Source organism: Brienomyrus brachyistius, chromosome 23 (genome assembly GCF_023856365.1).
Source record: "Brienomyrus brachyistius isolate T26 chromosome 23, BBRACH_0.4, whole genome shotgun sequence".
NCBI classification, from domain to species: domain Eukaryota; kingdom Metazoa; phylum Chordata; class Actinopteri; order Osteoglossiformes; family Mormyridae; genus Brienomyrus; species Brienomyrus brachyistius.
In genome coordinates, this window is record NC_064555.1 from 9860537 (window position 1) to 9880960 (window position 20424).

The window sequence follows — 20424 nt, forward strand, 5'->3', positions numbered from 1 at the left end:
TGAGACTCGTTCCCGGTTAGCCGAGCCCAAACTCGGCAAACTCTGCAGCTAGGATAACCCTCACGGCCAGTGCCTGTGGGCCCGTTAACCAGTATCCCTGCTCGGATTGGGCAAGCCCAGAGCCGCTCCCAGGCCTGCTAGCAGGATGTGCAGGTCCCAGAGGAGAAGGCAGGCCTCTTCCCTGGGAAAATATTCATTTGACACGGAGGAGGAAGGCAGCTGGGAACCATTTCCCCGTCCCAGGCCTCAGTGGTCAGGACCCCAGTCCCCCAGGGATGCGCTCTCTTGTCAGGCGAAGTCATAGTCCCAGCTTACCAGTGGGAGCCAAGTTAGTAGCGTGGGGTCTCGCAGGGGGTCCTTTTTAAGCACCGAACGAGGCCCCAGCAAGCTGTGAAGACGGCATGAGATGAAGTGGTGTGTTACTCTGAAGCAGAGTGGTGTGTAAGCAGTCCACTGAGGTACATGATGCAGTTTTATCTAATCTCAAAGACATGTGATTTGTATTTCTGGACAACATGCACGACGTTAGAAGGCGCACGTGAGCGCACACTGTGTTGAGGCGTCGATTGTGCGCTGTCTTGAGGCATGTGCTCACAGTGGGACTTGTTACCTGCTCGCACCGGGCCAGCGGGTTGCATGAGTCCTGCCTGCTCTTACTGCACATGCATGTGTGTGTTTTTGTGCTTGTGCCTTTATTAATTGTTTTTCCTTCCTCTGTTCCTGTGCACCCTCTGTGTTCCCCTCTCTTTTTTTTGCCTCTGCCTCACTGTTGTTGAAACTTAGCCTTGGCGGGTAAGAACTCTATGTTTGTGTCAGTCTGTCTGGGCCCCGGGGCCACCTCAAGCCCTCACCATTGGGACTCTGTGTCGTAGCTCTCGGCCTGGCAGCCCTTTGCCCCGCACTAAGCTCTGTACCCCCTAGTCCTTTTCCTGGTTAATTAATCATGCAGCATTAAATTGAGTCTCTGTACAGAGGGGCAGCTGTGGGTGGTATCCCCCCCCTCAGAGCGAGCTGTAGTGTCCCCCTTACTAACCCTAGTGCCTCACCTCTGTTGTCTTCTCCCTGGGCTGTGGTGGTCCCTGTTTGTGTGTGGACATGACCCTCAGAGAGCCGTGTGAGGCTGTGCGGCCAACTCAAGAAACTCCACACGTCTGTCACCGCTGAACACGACTCTCTGACGGTTCATGTTTGCACCCTTTGTCTGAGTCTTGTGTTTTTAAGTTGTGATTTCAACAACACAAAAATGCAAGGTGAAGATGAATCATCTCTGTAGTCTAGAAGTAATTCTAGTGCATTAATAGATTAATATAAAGTCATGAAAAATTCTGTCCCATCTTTTTTATTTTTAACTTCCTGAGATACCAACAATTTTGCAAATGGTGGAGACTGATTCTCCCAGAATCTATGCGGTTCAGAAAAGTCACTGTTTACTTCTGGAAAATGGTAATTTCAACATGATGAACGTTTTAGAAAACTCCATAAGTGTAGTATTTTTGGTCTTGCAGTTTGGGCCTGATCTAAATTAGACTTTTAGTGACATCTAGTGGTAGATAAAATAAATTACAAGCCCTCACACTGCAGAACGTAAACAGCCTTCTGCAATGTTCGGCATGACTGCTGGTACTCAGATTTCAGCTGTTCCTTCTCTGAATGATACCTGGAATCATGGCCAACTTCAGTAATTTACACAATAAAGTGCCTCAAATTAGAAACATGACCGCAAGACTGGAGAACGCCAAACCTCATTCATGGTCCTGACAGGTTCTCTTTGTCCTCCTGCACAGATCCAGCCCCAGGAGATCAGTCCTCCACCCACGGCTAACCTAGACCGCTCCAACGATAAGGTGTATGAGAATGTCACAGGGCTGGTGAAAGCAGTCATCGAGATGTCCAGCAAGATCCAACCCGCTCCTCCAGAGGAGTATGTGCCTATGGTGAAGGTATGAGGACAAATATCGGCCGACTCTTCCCATCAACACAATGCTGGGGAGACATGTGAGTCACTGTGCTGTCTGTACAGGAGGTGGGATTGGCACTGAGGACGTTGCTGGCCACTGTGGATGAGACCATACCTGTACTCCCAAGCAGCACACACAGAGAGGTGAGCACAGTGGCGAAATTTCGTCCCGACAACCGATCCCAGGTCAGTTTTATGGCGGGTGACGTTCCCTACCCCCCACAGATTGAGATGGCTCAGAAGCTGCTGAACTCGGACCTGGCAGAGCTCATCAATAAGATGAAGCTGGCACAGCAGTACGTCATGACCAGCCTGCAGCAGGACTACAAGAAGCAGATGCTGACGGCCGCGCACGCCCTGGCCGTAGACGCCAAGAACCTGCTGGACGTCATCGACCAGGCGCGGCTCAAGATGATCAGCCAGCCTCGGCCACACTGATGCCAGGATGGAGGGCCCCGCGGCGGGGCGTCCCACGTGCTGCCAGACTGCTCTGGCCTTCAGGGGTCCAGCGGGGCGCATGCTGGGTGGCCACCACACACAAGGACCCTAAGCAGCAGGGAAACCGCGCGGCTTCATCCCTCGCTCCCTTCCAAGAACACTTAAGACTCCTCATACCGATATCACGTTCCAGGACCTGTGAACACCTGTTACAGACTCATTCAGCTGCACCTTCCGGTTTATACCGACTGTCCTTTTATATCCAGAGACAAAGTCCAGTTCTGACAGTTCCCAGAAAAAAAAGGTTTATGGAAAAAGCAACTGGAATCCTGGAGAGATCCTGGCTAGAGAGAGGAGAGTTCTGGGAAACCCAAAGGTTGAGAATTCTTCACATTAATCACACTGCAGCTTCCTTCGGTGTATCATTGTAATGATCAGTACGCTTACCCCCCCATCAATGCAGAATCATAAATATATATTTTGGAGGTTCACTACATTTTTTTTTTTCGAGCTGATATATAAGCTTGGGGGGAAAATCTCTGAAGCGACAAATAAACTGAAAGTGGAAAAGAAATATTCTGCTTGTCTTTTTTGAATTAGAAACAATGTGACTTTTTTGTAGTTGGATAATAGTTAAGTATGAAGAATTTAAAGCCACAAAATAAATGTTACATTATTAGAGGGGTATTTCACAGCGGTGTGGGGATCCATGCGTCAAACGGTCAGAGACTTTTTATATTGTCATGTTTACTTTTACACGTCCTTCCTCCCCACATCATTTTTAGCCAACTGGTCTAAGGAAGAGATTTTGTTTTACCCCAGCTACAGTATGTTTGTTACATTAATCTGCTTTTGGGTATAAATTATTCTCAGGAAGAATGGCCTGTACAGTTCCTTGAATTAATAAAAAGATTTATCATTAAGTTCTGTCTCCAAGGATTATTTCCCATTCCAGTATACGGTCACGAGAAGCACAAGACGAAGGAGAGGATGCCAGCCTATCGCGGAGCACAGATGCACTCTTGGTAACAGACCTCATTTCCCCAAGCAGCATATTCCTGGGTAGTTATGTGGCTCTGCAGGTTGGGACACTATAGCCATGGCCAAAAGGTTGCTGGATTGAATCCCACGTCAGCAGCGAGCGCAAGAGCACGGCCCTTAAGGCCGATCACTCCAAGGGCACCAACCTTTGCCTGTCACTTTGGACGGAGACCTACAGCCCATAGAAATCTCCCCAAAAGACCTACCAAGCAACACTAAGTCACAAAGCATCTTAGGTTAGATTTCCAATGATGATTCTACAGGAATTTCAATGAGACTGGGGTGACATGCTTCTCAGGATATCAGCATCGGACCTATCCTCACCAGGGTCTGTATTCTTGCCGAGCTGGTAGTCTGGGTTAAATGGGAGTTTTTTGTTCACTTATATTTGACCTGGGGTAGTAACCTGCCATTTTGTAACCAATACTGAAAAATGCACTTTAACTACTTTTGTCGACAAAATATCAGTTTGACCAAATCTCATGAAACCCATATTAACAAGATCTATAAACTAATAAGACACAAACACTGGAAGTGATATATAGCATCCCAAACATAATGGGCAATTTCCCATCCTTGATAAGATGCTTAGGAAAACTCACTGGTGACATTTCCAGGCAATTTCAAAAATGTCTCTTTCACAAGTGAGAATATTTGTCACCCCCCCGCAAAGAGGACCAGCTCAACACAAAGGCCAAATTTAACACAATCCACTTTCAGCATCTCAAACTGACGTACTCATGAACACCGTCAGTCACCCATGTACACCCTAAACCCCACCTTCTACTGACCTGCTACCATCTCAGCTCCTAAACCTCCAACATCGTCCCCCCCCACCTCCAAATGAGATCAGGCTTTTATAAACAGGAGTGACGTCGCTGCTGCAAGTCAATAGGATCCAACAAGTTTCCAGAAACAGGCTAATTTTTCCAATTTATTTCTGAATGTTTTACAAAAACCACTTCAGTCAAAGAGACCAAAGCCCATGTCGTCGTCAGACTCCTCAGACTCTTCCTTCTTCTCTTCTTTCTTCTCCTCCTCAGCTGTAACAAAAGCAGACTGTGTGAGAACCTTTATGGGTGGGGAGGGCATCTTCCAGGGGGTGCCGATGGTGTTTGGGTCCTTACCTGGGGCTGCCGCTGCAGCTGCGGGGGCTCCTGCGGCGGGGGCAGCGGGGGCACCGCCACCGGCTCCCACGTTGCAGATGAGGCTGCCGATGTCCACGCTGGACAAGGCCTGTAACAGGGCCAGTAGTCAGTCCTGCTGCTCTAACATCTAATACACCCTCATCCCTAGATCACAGAGTTTGCACGCGATGAATGACAGATTACCCAGACTGGGCACATGGGATTACAGTTAAACCTCGCTGATTACTGAAGGCGTCTAGATAAACTGTAAGACCCGCCTTACACGCTGCTCACACACATGCAGCGGCCCTAGCCGCACACGGTCACGGAGCGGCTTCCCTCCACATGCCCGCCGGTGACCCACTCACCTTGGCAAACAGACCGGGCCAGAACGGCTCGACAGTCACGCCGGCTGCCTTGATCAGAGCATTCAGCTTGTCCTCCTGCAAGTCCGGAGACACAATCACGTCAGGTACAAGCTTACTTATGCTGGACATGCCTGGGGCCAAACCATGTACTACCAAAACGAGGAACTGGATATTATCAACATAAAAAGAAGGCAGGGACCCGTTCTTGACGTAAAGCATGTGGCTTAAGCTGTTGTAGGTTAAACTTCGCCAACTATGATGAGCTTGACTAACAATAATGACAGCGGATCCAAACGGATCTGACGAACTATTACTGAACTAACCGGCAGACCTGATCCATCATGCTGTCAAATTTCACCATCCGACATGCGTGCATTTAAACGTAAACTCCATGCGGCTCCATGTTTACACTTAGGCTGTAAAACAAGCAAGACGAGCGCCTTTTTCCGCCATGTTGTATTGCCATGAAAGAACGGCGGGAGGGCTTACCGTGACCGTAACTTCATCGTCGTGGAGGATGAGAGCAGAGTAAATACAGGCGAGTTCTGAGACGGTGGCCATTTTGCTTTCAAGAAGTTATATTTTGGGTAAAGGATGCCTAATTTTCGTGGTGCTAGTCGCCGGATTCAGAGGCCTTAGCTTCGTCAGAAGAACCGAACACCTTAGGCACGTTTCCCAGCGCTTCTGTCTTGGCGGAAAGAGGGTAGAGGAGGGCGGGGCATTTTTATTTATATCACAAATGACATCACGATACGTTCTGCGTCATTTCCAACGTGCCCCATGTGATCGAGGCGTATATCAACCCAACCCAGTTCCAACCCATTTCCAACCCAGTTCCAGTGGACCATGCACCCCGGTTAGATGACAGAATTTAGCTGCGAACTTGCGTTGATTTCATTGGCTAACATTTGCGAACTTGAAAGCGGGCGGCAACTTCTCAGGGGTTGTTTTGTCCTTTTCTTAAAAATTACGCTAAGGAGTTTCTTTCATGAGTAAAAGTAAACCCAATGGTTTTCTTATAATGGAGTCTTTCATTCATAAATATATTTTTGTTATCAGTTATTTGTGCTAGAAGTGTAGTCATAAGACCATAATCACACCCCAGCCGGTCAGGAATGTCATATTTGTTTTATGAGCTACAGTAAACTGTCATTAATAGGCTTACGATGGGGAGCTCCATTTTTCTAACTAATTATTTAATTGCTTGATTGATTAGTTTTTTTTTTATTATTTAATTTACGTTTTTTTTCTCATTTTGTCACAAGAAACGTTCCATACCATTTATATACCAGTATATATAATTATATATCCTCCTGGCGGCCAGTCTCAAACACCTCACCTACTGTACGTGTCCCGACGTCGGAGCTATAGGCTATCCTTTCAGTAAATAGTTCCCCAAATATTAACTGCAGCCTCGTGTCAACTTATATTTGGGACCGTGACCAGTGGATGCAAGTGAATTTGGGCGTATCTTCATAGCTGTATGGACGGCGTAAGACATTAACTACAGTACGGTAAGTAACATTTTATGTAAGGAAATAGCGCAGTACAGGTTATGTAGCATACCTGCTTATTGCAGCTGTCCATCACATATACATTGTTGTACATTATGCATACAGCATTAAAAATTATATGGACAGCGGGTCATTATAGGGCTGGCAGTGCTGCCCATTTCCCTGTGTCTGTTACACTATGCTTAGGCTGCTCATTCCTGCTCCTGGACATCTAGCTCCCTGCAGAGCTTATGTGCAGCCCTAAGTTAACAAATCTAATCTAAGATAATCAGGTCCTTTAGTGGCATCTCAGTGTTAGAGCTAAGCTGTTTTACCATGTATTCCTCGCTTTTGAATCAATGATATTTTCATTTTCAAGACTCTTACAAGTCACCGAGCTTCTAAAAAATATTTACACGTGAGTGCCTCATTTTTGTAATAGTGTAGATGGAAAAAATGAATGCATTTTATACAGTATCTGCTTTAGAGGAGTAGAATTTCAATAGTGATTTTTTCCTTCAAAAATAAACATACGTCGGTAATTAGATAATTAAAAAAAAAATCCAAAGAAAAGAAAATAAATTGTAATAATTCCAAAATGACAAGAAAAATTATCAACATGTGGGGGTGGGCAGTCATGTGTTGTGAGACCAGTTTAGAAAAGCATCACTCATCAAACACTCAGGAGCCAGGCAAACTGTCACCTGAGACGGGTGGAAAATATACATTTCCTGGAGGGTGTTATGGAACAGGAAGTTGCCTAACATGTAATTACAAATTATAATAGAGTAAGGGGAGTGGATATGCCAACGATGTGTAACGTTAAGCGCTGATGTAGCGGAGGGCATAGATGGCACACAGCGGCAGGGCCAGAAGCAGGGAGTGCAGACTGGCAGTCGTGGCTCCGCTGTAGTTACACAGATCAGAATTGCAGCAGGTGATCGTGGTCGTTCCGCTGTTCGTGGCTGAGGAGACAGAGGCTGCTGCCGAGCAGATATTGGCGCTGCTGCATTGCTTCACTATAGCCATGACATTTCCTGCAGGGTACAGGGAACCCCAAGCCATTTACATCCATCCAAGCAGGCCTGATGGTGACTGGTGTGCGATTTCGGCGAGATTCTCACCTGCAGTGACCACTGTGTTCATGCAGGTGTCGAGGGGCGCCTGGCAGGAGGCTGTGTTCTGGTTACACTGACTGTTAGTCGTCGTAGAGCTACACACGTAGCAGTTCAGCCCATCTGCTGTGGTTAAAAGGAGTAATTAGCATACTACATATAGCATTTATGACTCATTTAATGTCTACACCCTTCCAAACATTTCCTCCACTGTCAAATATGACAAAGCAAAGCAACATCAACAAACAGATAACTGAACATTTCACATTACATTCATGTGAATCCAGCCACTTGACCAGCATACCAAAACATGGAGACAAGTAGCTTGATGACTTGATGCGATAAATACTCTTTCACCCCCGATTCCATGAAAGAGGAATCAACATTTGGTTTCAGTTTAACATTGCAGAAATTCATGATGGTTCAAAGGAACGCTTTGAATTTGGCCGTTTTCACAATGCAGACGATGTTCCAGGAACTGCTCAGAATGATCATTGTCTGATTGGCGCCAAGAATTTGAACCTAAGCGGTTATGAAATTAAACTTATGTCCAAATACAAGAACTCCTGGACTAGTAGAGTGTCAACGTACAGTATATCGATAAATCCATGGATAAAATAAGGTGCTAATTGACTAATAATTTTAATATGTGCAAAATGTACACCATATCACACCTGTTCGTTTCAGTTTTGGAGCTACAATGATTTGACAGCCCTGAAAAAATATTAATATTAGTTTTCAAGTGTAAAGTCTAAAGTATCAATTGCCTACAATACAAAACCACACTGGTGTTTATAAATGGATTTAAATTCTAGACAAAGAAATGGGACGTACCTGCGGAACTGAGCCAGCAAAGCAACAGGAGAATCAGCAGAGTCTTCATGCTTCGTAGTAGGTGCTGCTCACACTCAAAGAGACTCCCTGTCAGACACAAGGTGACTTGTTCCTATGAAGATACCCCCTGAGGAAGAAGAAAAGTGTTTTAAGTGGAACAGGACCCACCTTCCTTGCTACCTGTGGTAGAAATGGGCTTGACCTTAAAAGAACTGAGAAATCCCTGCACTTGCCTCTCAGCTGAGGAACATCAACAACATTGTGGCAGTCAGTTACGAGGTAGCTCGCCCTGGGGCGTGTATCACAAAGCTGGATTTCTTGCTTAGCCGGATAAATTGTCAGATTTAAAGTAGACTGGGCTAAATGTAAATGAACAAAGATAAAGTCCATGTAGTCCAGACTAACTTAAATCTGACAAGTTATCAGACTAAGCAAGAAATCCAGACTTTAAGATTCAGATCCTGGTTCTTTACCGTCCATGATGACTGGGTAGGTCATTAGGGGGGTTGTCGCATACGTCTCCGGGTTAAAAAACATCCGCCAAATGGCCTGAGTTTGTAATATAAAAATTGTTCATTTGAGTGAGGCGACTATACTGAAAAAATATTGCCTGGTCAATGAATAAACAGAACGGTAATTTATCAGCGATACCTGGATAGTAACGTCATTTTTATTATTACTATTGTTTTAGCTGCTGCTGATGTTATGTTCAGCATCGCATGCTGATGTGATGTTTTGCCTTTTCATGTCCTCCTTGTGTTTGCAGTGAATAGGATTTATAGGTTTATATTCCTGATTATCCAGAAAAACTACTTTGGACCGATATATTATACTGTATGTGTCCCATTATTTTATTTTCCTTAAATTGCTACATTATTGAGTATTAAACTTAAAATGAAAGTATAAATTAGTAGTATTAGTAAATAATGTTATTTTTCTTGTTAGCTATAGGGTTGGTTGAGAACAATTTGATTCCAACTACAGTTTTGACTCCTCTCATTGTTCTGCGTCCATAGCTATTGTCTGAGTGCATCACTGTTAAAAGCTGATGGACTCATACGTATGAAATGAGTCTGTATTATCATGTTTGTTGCTAGGTAACGGCAGGGGAAAATAAATGACTGGTCTGGATTTTCAGGAAATGCAAAACACTTATGCGCACGCGTGAATGTCGTTGTGTTTCGGCTAATCTGAAACATAAACTTTGATCTTGTCATGTGTTAACAAGTTATTTAATAATAACACAAGATATGATGGAGCCAGCCAATGCAGGACTTTGAATTCCGTCAGCAAAATCTTGAAGTCAATCCTATACTGTATCTAACAGGTAACCAGTGAAGACAGGCTTCGTGGCTGAGTTTTGTACATACTGGACGCGAAACAAATGAGACTGCATAATTCCGAGATATAGCGAATGACAGGAGTTTAGTCTAGAGGTCACTATCATGCCCTGGAGCTGTGTCTTTAAAAAATGCTGAAAATTTGATAGTGGTGATAAAACAGCTCACTGTCGTAATACCTACAGAGCTCTAGTGTTAAAACGGATGCTGTGTTATTACAAGTTACGACTTGCCAACTAAAGAACTGGACTGATGGTTGGCCAACTGTAATACATTTACTAACGGGATCTTTTAGGTTTCAACTATCGAATAATTAGCCAAAAATTTTGCTAAACGAAATAAATTATCATTCATTGCGCCTCTCAAATGTAATTTATACAGTAGATTTATATTGTAAGATGCACACACGGTGAGAGATTTATACAAATCTAAGGACAGGCGAGGATCGGACAGGCCAAGGAGCTATATTTACAATTACTCGCGGGGCATGCTGGGACATGCACACTCCGCCGGCGCTAAGATATAATTTTAATTCATTTTCATATCGACACCCCATGGTGACAGCAAACTCCACCTGAACTAATGCACAGTCTCAACTACACTTATTTACCCGGTTTCAGATTTATTTCACATTCAGATCTTTCTTTTTTAGTTTCAGATCGTATTTTTTCTGTTCCAGACAGGTGTAGGGGCGTAGAACAATTTCAGCAAACCTAATATCGGCGACGGGCACAATGTATCCCACATCCAATTGGCAGCAAGTAGCTTTGCATCAGTAAAATCCAATTTATCAGTATTAAATCATTTTACTTTATTAATTTCGTGTTCATATATTTAGTTCACAAATTAATGTTCTCGGGGGTCATTATGCTTCCAGACCACAGGAGGGCATGTCTTTTATCACAAACTTGCCTGTGTAAACTGTTGCGTGAAAAGCCTTCTTTTACATATAGGTTTGGGAAGGTAAAACAAGGCTCCTTGCTCACTATGGGCCTTTCGTGACTCAGCAAAAGACGAAATGCATTTTGTGGTTCCGCAAAGCTATTCCGTCATTGCACAGAATCAGTTTTTTCCACAAAATGACTCAGTATCACTCAGAAAATATATTTTGTGCACAAAGCCAATTTATTTCGTTATTAAATTAATTAAATAATGCTTTTTTTTTTGTGGCACAGATTGTATTTTGTACACGAAAATGAGCGCTTGACACTTGGCGCCCCATACTCAGATAGGGTAAGATTTTGTAATAAGTGTAGCAAACTAAAACTCCTATGTCCGCTACAACTTAAGCGGGTCCACTGGTAACCACTGCCACCACCTTTCTTTATAATTTATCTGGGGAGGTCCAGACACCAAAGCCAAGAGTATAAATAGAATATTACTTTATTTCATGTAATAGCCGGGGATCACAATCCTTCCCAGAGGGCAACACCAGACAGTAGGGGCAATACATCACACGTGTTGACTCCACAACATCAGATCACACCACAAAATCCATAATTATAAATACACAAATCTAGTGAGGGAAAAAGCACTGCACTCCGTATATCACCCAAATCACCCCCATCAGTCTCCTTCCCCACCCTCAACAACTGCACTACCAACCCCGGCTAAAATCAACACACAACCGCACACATTCATACGAAAAAGACAGAAACCTTTAAAAGGACGGTTACTTCTCAGGGGAGAGGCAACACAGCCCCCCGTCCTTCCCCCAAAGAAGGAAGAGGCTCTACTCCCAAAGCGCACTTCGCTCCGCGGCTCCTTATCACTCACACATCGCTAACTTCCCTACACATTCATCCCCCCACCTCACTCTTACCTACTTATCTTCGCCCGCGGCCGATCTAACATCAGCGACGGACACACCACATTTCCCCCAACATTAACCGCGGACAGCCAAGGGATTCCCCTCCCTCCCGAACCACACTGGTCCTTTCTCCACCAAACCAAACCAAACATAGAACAACAACTCAACCTATTCCACCCCCATTTAAAAAGACATTCCTCCCCCCCAGCTGTAACCCATTAACAATCACAACAGATACTCCCCACAACATTCACCACAATTTTAAATAGATTACGCGGTCATGATGAAATAGTGTTTCGATCCAATTGCTGAGGACAGACGATTATATATACATGTGATATAATCGCCAAGGTGTATGATCTGAAAAAAAATTGAAATAATCTAACATTCCTTCTTATAACACAATACACTATTTTCTTGTTGCCATCGAACATTTTTGAAAGCATTGTAATTATAAGCTTGTAATTGCTTGGAAGTAGTATTTCTCTTTAAAACGGAGGGTACATTGTACATTTCTAACGAGGAAGATTATAGACACATGGAGAATAGGTCTTTGCTAAGAGGTGTTTATTTTCTAATGTGCATCGCGTACATTACATTTAAATGTAAAGAATCGAATAAACATCTGCATGCACCCTTAGGACGTCAACCATGCTCCAACAGTTACATATTAAACTTGTGAGAAAGTAATTAAATTAGCATGGACAATTAATAGACGTTCTGCTTCTACTGATCAGTAAAATCTATGGGATGTTGGCCATTTGCAAGAAGGAATGTCGAGAATGATTAATGATATTTGTGTATAAGTATAGATATTTCCTTTTCATATCCATCAGAGTGTCTCAGGTCTTGTGACCCTCCTGGCCGCCATTTTCTGCTCTCTACAGTCATTGGCTCGGGGGTGTGAGTTGGGGGCCAACACAGGCAGCAGCAGAGCGGGATCTTGCACAGTCCCACATGACGGCATAGCTGTAGTAAGCACCCAACACAGCACATATATGGCCAGGATCCCCAGGAGCACCAGCACTGTCCTTCACCGTGCCCTCAGCTGGACCTGGACCTGCAACGTCTGGACTCCTGGGAGATGCATGAACCTGAGTGTTTGCACAGCACTGTGTATGTATACATGTATGTACAGTACAGCCACGGACAAAATTAAGAGACCACAGCACATTTTTTGTTTCACTCATTTTTCACTTCATAGGTGTGCATCTGTGCATAATACTGTATATTTTTTTTTGCATACTGCACCTGGGACTTCAGTCCTGCTTCTAGGAGCCTGATACAAACTGTCCTAGCAGTGCACTTCATTGTCAGGGTCAATGCCTGTCTGCTTCTGCCATTTGGCCAGCAGGTGTCGCTGGCTATCCCCCTGTCTGATAATACTTCTGTATTTCCCCTATTCTCTCGAGTGCTGCATAGCTTGGTGGGTTGATCTTGTGACTTGGAGACTACGAACTCCTTGGTCATGGGTTTGAGACTGACTAGAGACAAGCTTCACCTATATTCATCATGTTTTAGTTTTCCTACTGTATTATCTATCTTTGCTTCCCTGTTGTAGCATTTCCCCCCTTCTGCTGTCTAAATATGTTTTGTATATTGTTGTGGTCCCAGTTGTCCTAGTAAAGTTAACCTTTAGTATTTGTTATGTTTCCTAGTCTTTGTGCTTGCTGTGTTTCATAGATGCTTTATTAGTTGTTGTGAATTCCACCTATTGCTCATTGTCCTGCGCTTTCATTGATTGGTTAATTTGGGTATTGTTCTCACCTGTCCCGCCTCATGTCTTGTTAGCCTTGTGTATATTTAAGTTCATGCTCCTGCTGTTCTCCAGTCAGTCATTGTTCAAGCTATTGTGTGCTGTTTCTCTGTTTGGTTTTTCTAGTTTGCGTCCGGTTTTGTTCTTTTCCCTAGTTGTTACTTTTTGTAGCTAAATCTTGTTCCTTCCTCTTTCTTTTGTCCCCACGTTCACCCTTTGGTGGTCTGTTTTGTTTATTAAACTCATTTGTCTTGGAACCATAATTGGATCGTTGAAAATGAAGTCAAAGTTGCAACGATCAAAAATAATGTTGCAATTTGCGAGAATGAAGTAATAGTTACGAGAAGTCATGAATTTTGTGAATAAAGCCAATGCCTGCCAATTGAGGAACGGATCTCCATCCTCCCAGGGCAGGGATCTCCATCCTCTCAGGGCAGGGATCTCCATCCTCCCAGAATTTTCACAGATCACCATCAGTGGACAGGTGGGCTAAACCTACTAAACGTTCAATGGGCTTAATGATACATAAAATACGGCAGAGTTTTGTAGATTTTGTCGTGATGTGGTGTTATATCGGAGGTGTTGCTAGCAAATGGGGTGTCATTGTATGCGAACGTGCAACTTATCCAGTGAACAGTTTTCACTTCTCAATAAGAAACTTTTTATAAGGAACTAACATGTGATGGACCGGATAAAGCTGCAGACCTGATCAGAGAAGTTCAGCTGCTGCAGAAACCAATATTAAAAATATCTGTACTGATGTCATAGGTCAAGGATAAGTAAACAATAGCACAAGGGAATATAGGGGAAGTAAGATGAAGAAAGTAACTGAAAACAACTTGTTTAAATAGGATAGTCAAACCATAAGGATAATTGAAAATAGGTCGACCCTGCCTTGAACCAAAAGTGGACCCCTATAAGCAAAAGTGGCTGATGACCACAGAAATCTGACCCCTCCTGAAATTGTCTGTAAGCTGTCGCATTTTTGGCTCTAAAGGATGTATGCACTTGTTGTTCGGGAGCAGAGCACGAGACGCATGAAAGACCGCTGAGTGTCTGCTCCTCCAAATCTTTGCGGTAATGAAGTTTATCAGACTCTTAAACAAATCGACTTCAGTGAAATTTCTACCACACTTGGTCCATTGGGAAATCTTAGGTTCATTTGTATTTTTCCATGACATTGCTATTGGTCTTTCTGCATTTAGCAGACTAGGATCTGTACTAGAATATTTACTTTTTTCTAGGTACTTCTCCAAATGAGTTGACTAACTGCATCAGGGTGGGGGTGGATTTCTTTAAATTTGACAGATGCAGAATAATGTCGTCAGCAAAGACGGAGACTTTGTGTTCATATTGTCCAGTTGTTGTTCCAAATATATGTGGATGCGATCGAATTGCAATGGCAAATGGCTCAATTGCCAGAATAAACGGTATTGGAGAAAATGGACACCCTGGACGGCAACCTTATTTTTATGTCAAATGGGTTTGACACATTTCCATTTGTTATAATTTCTGCCTTAGGATTCACGTATATTATCCGGGTCCATGTTATAAAGTTACTAAATCCAAACCTTTCCAAAACTGCATAAAGGTTTGCCCATTTCACCTTGTCGAAAGCCTTTTCGCCATATAGAGAGAAAAGTGCTGCATCTGTTTCATCTTTATAATTATGTATTATATTCGGTACTCTTCTTACATTATGGAATCCCTGGTTTGGTAGCAAGGTAATCAAGGCCTCGTTCATTGATATAGGTAGACATTCAGTTTGAAAAGCCTCTATAAGCATCTCCAAGAGTGGGTTTAGTAACGTATTTAAATTTTTTAAATATAATTCAACTGGTAAACCATCTGGTCCTCCTCCTCTTTCCTGCTTTCATACTATTTATATCTTTTTCCATTTCCTGCTTAGTTATTGTTTGTTTCAAGTAATCTGTATCCTCCTTTAATACAGATGGTATTCCCAAGCTATCCACAAAGCTATTTCTACATCAGTATTATGCTGTTTTTCATAGTATATCGTTCCCAACTTTTCGGTCTGCCAGGCCATTAACTTGTCGTCTTTATCACCAGGCTCATAGGAAGATTGTTTGAGCCTCAATATGCTTGCAGCTTCCATTGAGGCCGATAATTTGTCATATTCCTCCCTTAAAATTTTTTTCTCCAGTTAATGATTGTTTTGCTGGCAATATTTTCCTTGAAGCTGTTTCATTTCTTTTTCTAACTGCATTCTTTTTGTTATTCCTTTTTTGATATTGAACTAGTGCTGCTAATTATACGCCCCACCTTATACCTGGCCTTGTCTGGGTTGTGCTGAATTAAAAATAATATATCTGTCTCCCGTGGCATGGTGGTGCAGTGGTTAGCACTGTTGCCTCACACCCCTGGGATCCAGGTTCGAGTCTCCGCCTGGGTCACATGTGTGTGGAGTTTGCATGTTCTCCCCATGTCGTCGTGGGGTTTCCTCCGGGTACTCCGGATTCCCCCCACAGTCCAGACATGCTGAGGCAAATTGGAGTTGCTAAATTGCCCGTTGTGTGAGTGAATGGTGTGTGAGTGTGCCCTGCGATGGGCTGACCCCCCATCCTGGGTTGTTCCCTGCCTCGTGCCCATTGCTTCCGGGATAGGCTCCGGACCTCCAGCGACTCAGTAGGCTAAGCAGTTTAGAAAATGGATGGATATCTGTCTCCCTAGATATTTTATAATGTCATCTATGTTGAAACTGCCACCTAGATGGATCTTTACACAGGTTATTGTCTTCATACACTAAGCAACAAGATGCATGGTCCGAAATCGGAATGAGTTTGTAATAACAAGTTTGGATTTTATATATTAGAGTTGAAGAAATTAAACAATAATGTATACGCGAATATGTCTGATGGGTACTTGAACAGCACGAGTATGCTTTGTTGTCTGAGTTAAGCTCACTCCAGATGTCTATCAAATCCCCCTCCTCCATAAATTTATGTATAACTGTTCTGCTCCTGTTATGTGCTTGATCATCATCCGTAGATCGATCTCTACTTGCATCTAGTCTGCTAGTAAAATCTCCCCCTATTATATATATACAGTACTGTGCAAAAGTCTTAGGCAGGCAAAGAAAATGATGTTCAGATTATCCTCGTGTCGGTGTAAAACTATATTATGCCTGTCAGTGTGTCAGCTTAGCCATTTCAGAACCTCTGCTAAAATCATCCTAGTATTTGCAGTGACCGTCCAGTGCAGCCATGTATTTTTTGACTTGACCACTAACACACCTCATACATAGTCAATCTGTCACTGACTTTTTAAACCAATATATTTAATTATTCGATTGAGCTGCTGGTGAAATTTAACAAAATCATGGAACAGCTGAGGTGCCCCTGAGGAGAAGTTTGGAAACTGAAGCGGTGTTCATCTAGCCATCCAACTGGATATCAGTAACTTTTTAGAAAACGGAAGAAATTACTAGTTTTTATTGTGTTACTCTTAATTTGCACATGTTCTAATGTTAAATTGTGTTTTCTGTTCTAAGCCAAAGTACACTTGCTACCCAGATAAACAGCTTTAAACATTTCTTTGGACTGCCTAAGACTTTTTAACAGTATTGTGTATATATATGAGTGTAAAAAGAATAAGAAATAAATCTAATTTTTTACTCGCTTATCTAATGTTGGAGTGTATGCATTTACTAGTATTAAACTTTCTGCTAACAGTGACCCTTGTATTATTAGATATCTGCCCATTTTATCTTTAATGATATTTATCATTTCTTTTGGAACCGATTTGATTACGAGTGTCATTACCCCCCTTGCTTTGGATGTAAATGGGGCTGTAAATACTTCACCCTGCCATCTTTTTCTTATTTTCTTGCTGTCCTCCAGTAATGTATGAATTTCCTGGAGGAATGATTTTAGCATCCATATCCATAAGTCTGTTCATCACTGGTTCTGAACATGGTTTTTTGCATTCCTCTGCAGTTCCAAGATGTCCACTTAAGTTTCATTCCTACCGACATACGGTAAGCAATCAATCATGTCTCCACATTGTGGTTTCCAAGTATCAGCACTAACTGCTCCACACAATGTGAGGACCAGCCAAACCCTCACTGTTCAAACATCTTCCATCTGCCTTTCTGAGCTCCATTGTTAAACGCTCTTAAAGTCTCACATTGAAGTTCTTAACGCCATACATGAAAACCACTTGGGAATTTGTGTGAAGCAGTGAGAAATGATGTTCTGATGGGCGTAAGTGACATTCAGGTGTGGGGATTACACTCGTTATGCAAATGTTAATTGTCGTTTAAGAAATGCTGCAAAGCAACCGAGAGAAACTGTAATTACAGACAAGGGACTATATTCAGTAGACTGGTCCTTGGCAAATTTCAGTAATGCTGCCTTTATCATTATCACTGACGTTGTATTTTAAGACCAATTTATGTCAGCATCATGTATCAATTACACAGGAGCCAGGAAGCTATCAGAAGGGGAGCCATTCTCACTTGTGACTCAGCAGGAAAGTACACATTTTAATTGAGGATGGGATGGAACAGTAAGTTGACTGACATGTAATACACAGTATATCGCAATAAGGGGCATGGATATGTCAAGCGCTGACATAGCAGAGGGCAGAGATGGCACAGAGCGGCAGGGCCAGAAGCAGCGAGTGCAGACTGGCAGTCGTGGCTCCGCTGTAGTTACACAGATCAGTCTTGCAGCAGGTGACTTTGAGCAGCTCATTGCTGGTGACCATCTGAAACATGGAGTTTGCGGAGGCTGCTGTTGAGCAGAAATCTGAGGTGGTGCATTTCTTGAGTATGGTCTTGTGACTTCCTGGAGGACACAGGGAACCACAAACCATTTACATGCAGCCCAGCAGGCCTGATGGTGACTGGTGTGATCTCGGCGAGATTCTCACCGGTCCTCTCCACGGTGCTCATGCAGGTGTCATGAGGCGCCTCGCAGGGGGCCGTGTTCCTGTTACAGGCGGCGTTATCCGTGGTGATGCACGAATAGCATTTCAGCCCATCTGCTGTGGCCAAAAAAAGTTATTAGCATGCTGACTCATTTAATATCCACACCCGTCCAGACATTTTCTCCGATATCAAATATGGCAAAATGAAGCAACAGTGACAGATAACTAACTGAACATTTCACGTTACGCTGATGGAAACCAATGGTTTTGCTGCCCATGGAAAACCAGCCGCTTCACCAGCACAAAGACAATTAGCTTGATGACTTCATGTAATAGTGTGACAGTGTAGAGATTCCATATATCAGGAATGAATATCTGGTTTCAGTTTTGCACTGAAGAGATTTGTGACGGTTCAAAGGAACGCTTTGAATTTGGCCGTTTTCACAATGCAGACGATGTTCTAGGAGCTGCTCAGAATGATCATTGTCTGATTGGCACCAAGAATTTGAACCTAAGCAGTTATGAAATTAAACTTATGTCCAAATACAAGAACTCTTGGACTAGTAGTCAACGTACAGTATATCGATAAATCCATGGATAAAATAAAGTGCTTTGAAATAATGATTGACTAATAATTTTAATATGTGCACAAAAACCGTGCTCCATATTACCTGTTCATGTCAGTTTTGGAACTACAGTGAATTGACAGCCATGAAAACTCAGTGCATACTTGGAAATAATTTTTCAGATTACATTGCATAGCTGTAAAGTTTCTAACGTATCAATTGCCTACAATACAAAACCACACTGGTGCTGATAAATGGATTTAAATTCTAGACAGAGAAATGGGACGTACCTGCGGAACTGAACCAGCAAAGCAGCAGGAGAATCAGCAGAGTCTTCATGCTTCGTAGTAGGTGCTGCTCACAGTCAAAGTGACTCCCTGTCAGACACAAGGTGACTTCTTCCTATGAAGAAGACCAATCTTCTAAACTGCTATTGCTACCTGTGGTCTAAATGAGCTTGGAAGGATGTCTGGACCTTAGCAGAACCTACTGTTGAAGTCCCTGTGGTGGAAAAATGACAGAGGCAGTCTAGGAGACAGCAAGAAGGAAATGTATGATTGGCTGCTTGCACCAGATCTTATCATGGCATTATAAGCTCTCAGGTCATGGGATGTGCACCAACTATGTGACAAATCTTTCCTGTGCACCCACAGTCAAGGTAGCTTCCTCTTTCAGACTCAGAAATGTGCAGAAATCAGCTCTGCACTTTCCTACCCTACACAGCGAAGCATGCAGCTCTGCTCAGACAGCGTTCTTTGTGATTTTCTCACATCTCACATTTTACTATGGGATGTGTGAGGTGACATGGGTTTCTTGCACTTCAGCAGTAAAACGTGACCAGTTTCATGGAGTTGGAGGTGACGTCACTTACTGAGAAAGGAATTGAGGTACCTGGCCATAAGTGGAAATTAGCGGGAGAACATTTTAAAATGAATTTGAGGAAGCACTTATTTACACAGCATGTAGTTAAAGTATGGAATAGTCTTCCTGATAGAGTAGCGCAAGCTAAAACCCTGGGTTCCTTTAAATCAGAGCTGGATAAGATTTTAACAGATCTGAGCTATTAGTTAAGTTCTCCCCAAACGAGCTTGCTGGGCCGAATGGCCTCCTCTTGATTGTAAATTTCTTATGTTCTTATGTCCTCCCATTAATCTCAAGGCGAGAGATGAGAGCAAGTAAGAAGAATGACCCTGACATTGGGCGTGTGCTGTATCATAAATTTAGGGACACCAAACCAAGCCAAGCAGTGTGAGGTCAAGGCAGTAAGCGTGAGTGGCTGCTTTTGAAGGGGTGGAAAAAGCTGGCTGTGAAGGACAACCAGCTAGGTTCCATTGAGCAACTAGTGTAGCCAGAGAAATTTCATGACTATGTGAAATCTGCCCTTCATGATGACTCGGGACATTTTGGCATGGAATGCCAGTTTCACAGCAAACATCTGCATGTCTTCTCACCACATCCATAAACCTCCTCTTAGACCTTCCTCTTTTCCTCTTGCCTGGCAGCTCTATTCTCAGCATCCTTCACCCCACACACCCCACATCGCTCCTCTGTACCTGTCCAAACCGACGCATCTTGCCTCTCTTGCTCTCCAAACTGTCCAACCTGAGCTGTCCCTCTAATATACTCATTGCAAATACTGTCTGCTCTCATCTCTCCCATCGCAAATCTTAACATCTTTAACTCTGCCAC

General features: G+C 43.2%; 4 protein-coding genes across 22 annotated transcripts in view; 1 reads left to right on the forward strand and 3 right to left on the reverse strand.

The window, feature by feature from the left end:
• Window positions 1-3318, forward strand: part of ptk2aa (protein tyrosine kinase 2aa) — an 83995-nt gene extending 80677 nt beyond the window's left edge. For all 17 annotated transcript variants that reach the window (XM_048993014.1, XM_048993016.1, XM_048993015.1 and 14 more), the window contains 3 exons: window positions 1785-1940; window positions 2021-2101; window positions 2183-3318. In XM_048993014.1, the coding sequence (XP_048848971.1) occupies window positions 1785-1940; window positions 2021-2101; window positions 2183-2395 (450 nt within the window). In that variant the 3' untranslated portion in view covers window positions 2396-3318. The remainder of the gene's footprint in view (window positions 1-1784; window positions 1941-2020; window positions 2102-2182) is intronic.
• A 1039-nt stretch (window positions 3319-4357) lies between these two features.
• rplp1 (ribosomal protein, large, P1) lies at window positions 4358-5643 on the reverse strand. Its single transcript, XM_048993020.1, has 4 exons — window positions 5421-5643; window positions 4932-5006; window positions 4564-4672; window positions 4358-4479 (listed from the first exon to the last, which is right to left on the reverse strand). Exons 1-4 carry the CDS (start codon window positions 5490-5492, stop codon window positions 4400-4402), a joined length of 336 nt encoding a protein of 111 aa, XP_048848977.1. The 5' UTR covers window positions 5493-5643; the 3' UTR covers window positions 4358-4399.
• Window positions 5534-8500, reverse strand: LOC125718849 (lymphocyte antigen 6B-like). 2 transcript variants are annotated; one of them, XM_048993019.1, is made up of 3 exons: window positions 8374-8500; window positions 7549-7662; window positions 5534-7461 (listed from the first exon to the last, which is right to left on the reverse strand). In XM_048993019.1, exons 1-3 carry the CDS (start codon window positions 8420-8422, stop codon window positions 7247-7249), a joined length of 378 nt encoding a protein of 125 aa, XP_048848976.1. In that variant the 5' UTR covers window positions 8423-8500; the 3' UTR covers window positions 5534-7246. The 2 variants fall into 2 exon arrangements, with proteins under 2 accessions (XP_048848976.1, XP_048848974.1); XM_048993017.1 differs by having other exon boundaries at window positions 7549-7665.
• Window positions 8501-17763: 9263 nt separating this feature from the next.
• Window positions 17764-19348, reverse strand: LOC125718883 (CD59A glycoprotein-like). Of its 2 annotated transcripts, none has more exons than XM_048993122.1 (3): window positions 19026-19348; window positions 18173-18283; window positions 17764-18087 (listed from the first exon to the last, which is right to left on the reverse strand). In XM_048993122.1, the coding sequence occupies exons 1-3, from the start codon at window positions 19072-19074 to the stop codon at window positions 17861-17863; spliced, it is 387 nt and encodes a 128-aa protein (XP_048849079.1). In that variant the 5' UTR covers window positions 19075-19348; the 3' UTR covers window positions 17764-17860. The 2 variants fall into 2 exon arrangements, with proteins under 2 accessions (XP_048849079.1, XP_048849078.1); XM_048993121.1 differs by having other exon boundaries at window positions 18173-18286; window positions 19026-19347.
• Window positions 19349-20424: the final 1076 nt, after the last annotated feature.

Coding starts and splice junctions, on each gene's coding strand:
- LOC125718849 (XM_048993017.1), bottom strand. CDS start 8,422: ATGAAGACTCTGCTGATTCTCCTGTTGCTTTGCTGGCTCAGTTCCGCA. Junction 7,666..8,373: donor TTGCTGGCTCAGTTCCGCAG/GTACGTCCCATT, acceptor TTTTAACCACAG/CAGATGGGCTGAACTGCTAC. Junction 7,462..7,548: donor GAACACAGTGGTCACTGCAG/GTGAGAATCTCG, acceptor TGTACCCTGCAG/GAAATGTCATGGCTATAGTG.
- rplp1 (XM_048993020.1), bottom strand. CDS start 5,492: ATGGCCACCGTCTCAGAACTCGCCTGTATTTACTCTGCTCTCATCCTC. Junction 4,673..4,931: donor GGCCCGGTCTGTTTGCCAAG/GTGAGTGGGTCA, acceptor GCCCTGTTACAG/GCCTTGTCCAGCGTGGACAT. Junction 4,480..4,563: donor AGCTGCAGCGGCAGCCCCAG/GTAAGGACCCAA, acceptor CTTTTGTTACAG/CTGAGGAGGAGAAGAAAGAA.
- LOC125718883 (XM_048993121.1), bottom strand. CDS start 19,074: ATGAAGACTCTGCTGATTCTCCTGCTGCTTTGCTGGTTCAGTTCCGCA. Junction 18,287..19,025: donor TTGCTGGTTCAGTTCCGCAG/GTACGTCCCATT, acceptor TTTTGGCCACAG/CAGATGGGCTGAAATGCTAT. Junction 18,088..18,172: donor GAGCACCGTGGAGAGGACCG/GTGAGAATCTCG, acceptor TGTGTCCTCCAG/GAAGTCACAAGACCATACTC.